General features: G+C 36.5%; 1 protein-coding gene across 1 annotated transcript; it reads left to right on the top strand.

Annotated features, from left to right (window-relative positions):
• The first annotated feature begins 509 nt into the window (after positions 1-509).
• Positions 510-9,816, top strand: LOC136238450 (ras-related protein Rab-8A-like). Its single transcript, XM_066028923.1, has 8 exons — positions 510-647; positions 709-852; positions 6,189-6,249; positions 7,046-7,106; positions 8,060-8,137; positions 8,335-8,490; positions 9,242-9,292; positions 9,552-9,816. The coding sequence occupies exons 2-8, from the start codon at positions 729-731 to the stop codon at positions 9,639-9,641; spliced, it is 621 nt and encodes a 206-aa protein (XP_065884995.1). The 5' UTR covers positions 510-647; positions 709-728; the 3' UTR covers positions 9,642-9,816.
• The last annotated feature ends 354 nt before the right edge of the window (positions 9,817-10,170 follow it).

Below are 10,170 nucleotides of genomic sequence, written 5' to 3'. Positions count from 1 at the left end.
TACAGCACAAAATTCTACTAAGATAGTTGCGTAGGTTAGAGTCAAACACAGATGGAAAGCAGCGTAATGATGAAGAAGGGACACAGTGCAATATGTGAGTGATCTTACAAACACTGAGACAGCTCCTAAGCAAATTCAATTCAATTTGAGGATCTCCAAGTTCTGCAAGCTTCTCCTGAATAGATGCAGTTTTTTCAAGTTTACTAGACAAAAAAGAATCAAAAAAAAGTAGGTGGTCCCCACACAGGAGACCCTAAAAGCTCCAAACCACTACTTTCAGGATTAATTCGTTTAATTGGATTATTCTTTTTTAGCGCCTGCGCCCGAACTTTTAGGCGCCAGAAAGTTTAAGGTTTTCGAGAGTGGGGTTGAAACTCACGATTTTGTTAGCAGGAAAGGAAGGTTTTCCCACACAACACAAACGGCGACCTGGCAACATACACAGCAAACATGACAAATGGGTACACTTAGAGCTACCCGGTAGCTCTAAGTGTGGCATTAACTGGAATGCCACACCTAACTACCCAGTCACGTGACTGTAAAGAAATGGCTACTGATTGACTCGCGACCTTATATCGGAAGTTTAAGAAGTCGTGTTCGAGTGACAGTTCGTTGTGTTGAGCGGTTTTAGTTGACCTTTTTATCATGTATGTTGCATTGTGCTATCGCCGTACTTGTTTTATTTTGTGTTGTTTTTCATACTTTCAGTCGACGGCAAGTTCTAAGAAATGGCGAAAACTTACGACTACTTGTTCAAGTTATTGCTAATCGGAGACAGCGGTGTTGGTAAAACATGCATTTTGGTAAGGTTTTCAGAAGATGCGTTTAATTCGACCTTCATCTCAACCATCGGTGAGTGCCAATGCCCATAAACGCTCAGTTTTGGTCAGTCTGTGGGAAGAGCAATACATTACAACGTCCTTTGTAACGTTAATCGTTAATCCTTCCTATTGTTTAGTTTTTGGGGCGTTTTATCCTATGCACTGACTGTTGACACGTATGTATATAACACGTTTTCTTTTACCCTAAGTAAAGAGATATCTTTACTATTTGCTTCATATGTGTACAAGCTAGCAAATTTAACTCTTGAAGGTAACTTAGCTGAGTAATTCTAAACTAAAAAGGAAGTAACTGTTACAAAACTGTAATTGTGGTTTTTATGTTACAAGTTGCTTCAGTATTAAAATGAATTTTACCATATTCTTTTAGCCTTCTGTAACAATAATACAGTGATCGTTTCAGTGTGGTAATGGATGCCTTGGTTCATAAACCAGTTTGTTTGCACTAGCTATGTCAGTTAAACTTTTAGGAAACACCTCCATAATAAGAAAGTTTGAGAGCAGATTTTAGTCCCTAATTATAGTCTGGCTTCATGTACACTTAGCCCAGAGGACAAGCAAAAGAAAATTTTCTTTAGGAGACTTGGAAAATTTGATAATTTGATTGTCATTGAGTAAAATTTGTGCCAGTGGGTGTTCCCATTTCTTTAGTGATAGAACAGTCATGGATTTTGCCTGTGTGCTTATCGTACTTTAAAAGACCACCATGCTTCTTCGTTGCTGCAATACAATATTGTTAATGTACATGTATAGTGATATTCCATCTTGGACTATCTTATTGCTACTAGCTGGAATCACATGTTGCTATAGACTGCCTGTAATATTACCATGTGTCGTTATTTATTGCGTTATTCATTGTGCTTGAGAGATGTAAAGTTGTTTATAATTGACCAGGTAAACCATCAATTGATATCCTGGAATACGGCATATACCAAGAATTGTCTCTTGTGTGAGGCCTTTGATCTGTTCAAACTGGCAAAATTGTGACATATAGCTTCATACCCCAGGTTTACAATTTTGTCTTGACTGTTTTGTATCAATCACACTGAAGTAGTGCATTGTTCTTTTGACACCATCAAGTTTAATCACCTAGCGCTTGTCCTCACAAACTACAGGTGTGTGTTGTATTGTCTTATAATTGTTTAACACCCCATTCACACTACCTTTTAACTGGAGTAAAGCACAATACGGCTCATAATCGCAGTGTGAATCAATTGAGCCGAACCAATCCCAGCATGACACGACAAGATGAGATGGGCTGGCACATGTAGGATACAATGTGTACACATTACAGGTTGGTAAAAATAATTTGCTTCTGTTGTTCACGCGGGAAGTATTTTCTACACTTTAAAGGTATTCTACAAAATGTACTGCGAGACACACCATGCTTTCGGTAACCATTTCGCTCTACTGACATTGGCAAAAGAGGCACCCACTGGCTATAGTACAGTTACTATTACATCATACAGCTTAATCTTCATGTCATCGATATAATTTCAGTACAGTTTTGTTAAGCGTCTATATGAATACCAGCTTATTTACATTGTGCGCTTGTTCTAACTGATCATTATTCAGTGTGCGCAATCCCCAGCCCACTTGTTGAGCAGTAAACAAGTTGAGTTCAACAACCTGAGTTCACCTGAGTTGAAAGTGATCCAGAACAGTGTGAACAAGGTATTAGGGTATAAGTATATATGTGTGACTGTTTGTATTTGCTAAAATGCTAATATTTGAATTGACATTCAGACTTCTTATGCAACCCAGTAAATAAACTTTTATGCAGGTATTGCCATTGACAGTGTTGTAGGGTGTTAAACTAAAAAAAAGTGTTTGACATATTTCTACGGATTATACATATGATTTTGTTGCCATAAACCAACTTGTTAAAGTGGTGAACATCCAGCCATACAAGGACACACTGTATAACCTGGTGCGTTATCCAGGACTGCATGGAGAACCATTGTATTTGGTAGTTTGGCTTACTGCCCATAGTAATACAAATAATTAACGTTCTATTAAACAGTGAGTCTGTTTATTTACAAAGATGCAAAACAATGTCAGTTTGTTATTTATACTTTTCAACATTATTGTTATGTTTATTCAGAGTGTCAATTTTGACAATTTTAAAATGTTATAAATCTGTAGCTTCTTGAAATTTTGTGTGGTTTGTGATAATGGATTCTATAACCAATGGTTACAAAATATTCCAATGAATTATTTTAGAAACCTTTATCATCAAACATCAGATCTGAGTATGACATCATTAATGATTAAACTATTGTTAGGATGTTTAAAAACAGTATCTGCTTTTATAGCTGTATGCCTTACTGTTCATTCCATGTGGGACTCTGCATATTCTTGATGCCAAAGTGTCATGGTGTGAGAGACTGTTAAGGGAAAAGCAACACGCTAACGTCCCACTTTATCCAAGTGGGACTGTTGATGCATACACTGCTATTCGTGAAGCATGGTGCAACCTCATGCTGAGTACATGTCCTGCTTAAGACGGATATAATATTTGCTGTACAAGTGCCCCAGTTTCACTGAGACCATAGTAATCACAGCTTATTGCATTATGTGTGCACACACATGTGGGTGTGGGTGTGTGTGTGGGCACATATCACTGTGCAATTATACAAATATGGCTACAACCTTTCCCTATATCAGTGCCAACAACATTTTATATTATTCTGCAATTATTGGGATTTAAGGCTGTTTGGTATTTTGAGAAAAAAAATTATCTACTAAACTTTCAATTTTTGTGTAACATTCAAGAAATAAGTAGTATTTTATTTTGAGTGATATGAACCAATTCACGTATCTATGTCCCCTTGACCCTGCATTCACCTTACCAGGCCATCTTGCTTATTATTTGTAGTTGATATCCCTAGAATGAATACTGTATGAGCAGAAATGTTGACATGGAATTAAAATTGGCGAATTGGCAGACGCTTACAAAATCGCCAAATTATAATCTCGCCATTAGTGTTTCTAATATTTTAACCGATTGAACAGGTGCAAGATCAAACAAAAAGCAAGGTGGTGTATCTAGATGGCCAACGAAGTAAATGTACATACATCTTTGTAAATGAGAAGCCAGCCGCAGTATACAATTTGCTACCACGCGGGACTCCACGTTGCATTTCGTCAAATTAAATTCTCGCTAAATACAAATTATTAATTGTAGAACTACAGTTGAATGGAAGCACCAGTCCTTTATTTGGGTGGGCTTCAAATAGAATATCAAGTGACTCATGAAATAGACTGTCAAGGTAACTTTCTTTTTACTGTTGTTATGATCCAAGTAATCTCTTAGATAATGTTATGCATAGTATGCTTTGATCTTTGGAAGATAAGAGTTCTTTCAAGGTCTCGATTATTGCAAATTTCACTTTCGATCACTGATTTGTTCTGCTCTCCCAAGCATATTGCAGGCTAATATAGTAATATGTAGACTTTCACTTGCACCCACACATTTACACACAGTGTAAATCAAACTGCTGTTTCACTTTCACATTAGACATTGCATCTACTATATCATACAGTACTGTATAGTAAGGTTCAAGGTTTGGACTTTCTTACCCAAATATTTCATCCAAAAACCAGCCTCACCAATTTCCTTCATATCAGCTTGGTGGTAATAGGTTAGGCGTAACCAAACCTATAATTTCCTTCAGAGCGACCCCAAACCCTTCCAATGGAATTTTTAAAATGCTGTGGAATTTTTAAAATTTTCTATTTAGCCGAATTTTCTACTAACTGACTGACTAATCGATGCCTTCAGACAAGCGTAACTTGTATATGACTGAAGTAGGAAGTAAATGTCCACTGCAAGTATGACCTTCCTTGTTTCATTGTTTTTTGCTTGTTTTCATTTATTTCTATAATCCCTACTCAAATATTAAATTTCATTCTACTTGTTAACTTGGGAGATCAATGCACTATGCCAAAGACATAGGAGGATATACCATGGCACGTTAGCACATGAAGTGTTAACTCTTGACTTAGTGATTCCCCAATTTAACACCAGTATATCAACAGGGTAGACTGCTGTATCGATTGCTCACTTTACACACGTGCACAGCTGCATGTGTACTGCTATTTTATGCACACTATGCTGAGTATGCCCGCATGCACACTACACACTACACACGCAGTTCTTCATGACACATCATCTGTTGTTGTCCCATAGCTAGTTTGAACACAATATGTCCTATTGGGTGGCCTTACCTTCATAGTTCTTCTTATTGCGCACCCAACACAGGGCGCTAGAAGTTAAGCTGGCGGTCTATATAACCGACAGACTTACAGTTGAACAATGTTCCTCAATTGCAACATTACTGCATTCATATACTGTTTCTACTTGCCTGATACTTGGTTAAACACCATTGCTGTGTTTATTGCCTTATAGTTCAAAAAATCAATGCAGCAATTACTCAAACTTGACCACTACTTGATGCTCAAAAACAATTTTTAAGCCCTTATTTTCAAAGTCAGTTGTGGTACTACTTGAGTGTGGCTACTATTCAAGGTGCGGGCGTTTAACCAAGTAGTGTTTAGGTATTACATTTCCGACTCCCTGCTACAATGGCTTTAGCCTTGCAGGTGGTCCTTAGTGAGATAGTGAATGATAACAAATGTTAATAGTGAAACGTGAGGTATAGCACATTTATCCAGTATATATGTTCTAATCTATGAAACTCTACGTTTATTGAAATTGTAGTTTTTTAGCACCTTGTTGTTTAAACAGGGTTGTATTCTATAGCTTGGGATGAAGTGCCTGGATTAAATTGAGCTCATGTGTGTATTTGAAACAGCTTTAATATGGATAAATGCAATGTGTGCCACTGTTTTTATTACTGGTCCTTTCTACCCTATACCTAGCAAATCTGGTGATATGGAAAAGATGGTGTGATTAAAATGGTCAACTATCTCTTCGCCTTAGTGTTATATAAAATTACTTGCATGTTATTGTAGTGTTTGAAATGAACTTTTGTTTCATTTAAAAGAATATTGCTCCCTTCCACTCTCAGAATTTGTGAGGAGTGTATATAGAAATTGTACATCTTTGAAGGTTACAAAACCTCAGAAGGTTTTGAGGCTTCTGAACCTTTGTTCCAGCCCAAGTAAATACTGTACTTAACGCTTGGCATCTTCCCTGAGAGTGTATGTATCCCACAAGTCAAGTACCGGTTTTAAAAATCACTGTTTGACCAAAATTATTGCAAATGCTCTATCCAGTTTATCATTCAGCCAGAGGCATTTTAAGTAGTATTTTAGTGTTTGTCTTATGTGTACAATAGTAACAATATCACTGTTCTTCCTTCTTGACATGTTCCCTCCTCACAGGTATTGACTTCAAAATCAGAACAGTAGAAATTGATGGAAAGAAGATCAAACTACAAATATGGTGAGTGATTATATTGCTACCTCTGATTGAGAACTAGTGATGGAGTGTCTATGCAATATACAATTGTTGGGATGAGGCAGAGGGGTGTGTGTTGCTTAGTCTGCCTTAGCTGACTTTTGGTAAAACTAGACATTGGAATCTGTAAACTGGCAGGCAGGTCAAGAAAACTGGATGGGTGGTTAGGTGTTTACATAAATACGATTTGCCAATGCTTTACGCTGTAAAATAGCTTGATGCTAGTTCAACAAAACCTCAGATGCACTGGAAATTATGTTCTATTACTACAGTACAGTTGTATTTTTTTTGTCAGATATATGCCTACAATAATTTGACATCATTTTACCTAGTAAATGTTTTGTCACTGTTCTTAAGGTGATATATCAACCTGTTTAGGTTTATATGCAAGTGATTTACCCTTTTTAATGCCCACTACAATGTTTAGTCTGTGCTGTCTACTCCGTACACTAATATATACACAGTTAAAACTGCCAGCACCATGTGGTAGTCACAATATAATATTTGCCCACTTGTTTCCTTACCAATGAAATTGTGCTAACAGTGGGATAATTTTGAGGTAGTACAAACACAGTTCTGCTATATCCTTTCAGTGTTATCTCAGTGTGTTGCGTAACTCAGTAAAATAACCTAACAGACCTGCCAGTTTGTGATTTGATGACTGTGCAGTTTTAATGAGTTTACATAAGCAAAGTAAACTGTTTTAAAAAATGGGATGTGGTAGCCTGGTAATGGTTCTCTCATGTGTCATGTGTAAGAATGACAATGTTGCTTCATGTAGGGATACTGCTGGACAGGAGAGATTTAGAACAATAACAACAGCATATTACAGAGGAGCTATGGTAATGTAGTATTTGTAGAACAAGAGAAAATTAAATTTTAACATTCAAACTTTCTTACTTTTAAAAATGAATGTATGTATGTCTACCCAGTGCAAATCTCACCAGTATGAATGTGGATGATTTAGATGCCTCATGAATTGTCAAGATTTAGTTACTTTAAATATAAGAGTTTTTACTAACAGTATGTGCAAGCAGGAGTGGTCAGGATCAGCCACCACTCATATAAAATAGCCACCACTACCACTCACCAACCACTACAAATTCACCTCTAACTTATGCAAGTCAAGGCCCGACACACCACTATTCTAAACTTGGGCACATCCTTGCACAAGAGCTAAACTACTTAGAGTATACATTTAAGTGAAATAACAGAATGCTCTGATACTTTGACATTTGTTCACGCTCCAGTATAGCGTGAAACAATTGGTATTTTGTATTTGTATTTAAACGCAAAGTACATTGTATATATATCCAATCATTTTGTATTATAATCTTATTAGCAGGTACAGATAACTTGTACACAATTACCTTATGGTGGGTATTTTTGATGTTCATGATAACATTTTTTATAGATTGCCATCCACAATTTTGAGAGAAGGGGAAGTTTCACTTCTTCAGCTTCTTTTATGTATTTATGATACTTAATTTATCAAGTACTGAATTTGGGGGGGTTCACAGATAGCTGTAATCCATGAAAATCATGAAATTTTTCCCATTCCAAAAAAAAACCCTGCTATCATATTAAATATTTTACAATGGTCAGTTTGAACAGTGTCCTTATTATGATTGGAAAGAATATACCATGAATCACTGTAGATTACTTGTATGTAAAACGTGTGAAGTGTGTCAAGTTGCTAGGTGTTTGTGTATTCAAATTGCTTGTTGCATATATTGATTCTCCACGAGTATGTATTGCAGCACATGTGATGATCATGTGATTGTTATTCCATTAGGGTATCATGTTAGTGTATGATGTTACACATGAAAAGTCTTTCGACAACATCAGGAATTGGATAAGGAATATTGAAGAGGTATGTTCAATGCACAGCTGTATTTGAGTACATGTTTCTATTAATCTACTGTATCATGCTTGTTCAACTTCGTTCTTGTTAAAAAATTTATTTATAAGCAGCCACAAAGCATTTTTTAAGTGTCTGTAGTTCAGCATACCTCATTATTGATCATTGCTCAAGTGTTTACTGCATTGATCTGACTCTGTTTACTACAGAATGCTGCTGCAGACGTAGAAAAAATGATTCTTGGTAACAAGTGTGATTTATCAGACTCTCGAGTTGTAAGCAAAGAACGTGGCCAGATGTTAGCCGATGAACATAGTATTAAGTTTATGGAGACCAGTGCCAAAGCTAGCATCAACGTAGAAGAGGTACAGTGTTATTTGTGTGCACTTGTGTGTAGTGCATGCATGCAGCGTGCGTATGTATGCGTGTGTGTGTGTGTGGTCTACAGTGCAAAAGTAATTTGTTCATATCTGTTCAAAATTTAACCCTTATACCTGCATAGTACAGAAATATGCGTGTCTTGAACAAAGTGTAGCTTTGCTATGGCTACGTTATTCTACTTGTGAATTGAAATTTTACCTAAGTTTTATCCTAATGCTAAACCATGAGGCCAAAACTTGCCATGTAAGTAACTTTTTTGTTTTTGGTTTATATACCTTTATAAAATGATGTATAACTCAGTGGTGGTTGCTCTTATCAACTAGTGATAAGTTTTGTTCAATTCTCCATTAAATTTCCAATCAGGCCATATGACTCTGATTACACACACAATAGCACAATCGAAAGTAAGCATGTGACAAGAATTTTGAATCACATAAACTCATCACTGTTGTTCATGGCTTCATAGCAAGTAAGCCGCTGTGGTTACATTGTTCATTTAAACTTCTCCAAGTAGCCAAGTAAATAGACTTTCGGTCAATATGTAGTTTTAGGCTAAAAGAGTTGAATTACCCACCTATTGTTGCCATGTATGCCTGTATTGTGTAAACACACATTCCCCGAAAGTATTATGCAGGTCTGGTTAAGGTTGATATGGTAAAATATTTGCTGCCATAATTATTGATGCTAGAAGTTGTTTTGTATATCATTTGCAATATTCGTTATTGTTTGTGACAGGCTTTCCTAGCATTGGCAAAGGACATCAAAGCAAAGATGGAGAAGCCAGATGTGAGTTCAGTAGTTGCTATTGGCTTTTTAAAGATAACAAAACTAATAGTATTGTATACATTTAAGTTTGTTTGTGTGTACTGTACTGATGTTGACCAGTTCTTCTTGACCAACTGTCTCATTTCTTTTTTAGTTAGAGTATGTCATATGTCAAGCCTTTATAGTTGTAGACAAGCTTGTGTTTTTGTTTTGTATGTAAACAGTGTAATTTATGATAACTTGGTTGGAGTGGTTTGTTACAAACTCTGTTAATTTCTAGGGTCCTAAGATGCAACAGACCAGTGGTGGGCAACAATTAGGATCAGGCGATGGTCAAGGAAAAGGTGGCAAAGGAGGCTGTTGTGGATAATTATTTTATTTGATAACCTTTAACTAGTTTTAAAAAATGGCTTTTTCATTTATGTATTATAACATACATTCCAGGTGACGTGTGCTAAATTTATGTTTATACAACAGTTATTGTGTTTGCATACACTATACTAATGTGTGTAATATTTTCTAGTAGTGTTGTAATGTAGACACCACGTTTGGCAAAACAACGGGTGGTTAAGTGAGGTCAGGATGTTATGGGGAATAGCCTACATTGCTTTCTTCATTTACAACCCACACTGATGTTTGTGTAATAATAGTGTTTCTGTGAGACATGGTATAGCATCTTGCAGGTGACTAGTCGTATCACCCACAGACTGAATCGTAGCACCTAACACTTGTGCAGCACACATGTCCCAGTGCTGGTAGGCATGACTGTGTTACCATGGTAACCAGGACTTCGGTTTGTGTGTGTGTGCAGCACATGCACACTTCCTAATGTTATTTCACAAGAGGCATTGGGTGTTAAATTTGTGTGACTAGTAAATCAATGACATTATATGCAGACG

Source organism: Dysidea avara, chromosome 11, assembly GCF_963678975.1.
Source record: "Dysidea avara chromosome 11, odDysAvar1.4, whole genome shotgun sequence".
NCBI lineage: Eukaryota > Metazoa > Porifera > Demospongiae > Dictyoceratida > Dysideidae > Dysidea > Dysidea avara.
Note: the sequence above shows the minus strand (reverse complement) of the source record. Positions and strands in the feature narration are given on the sequence as shown.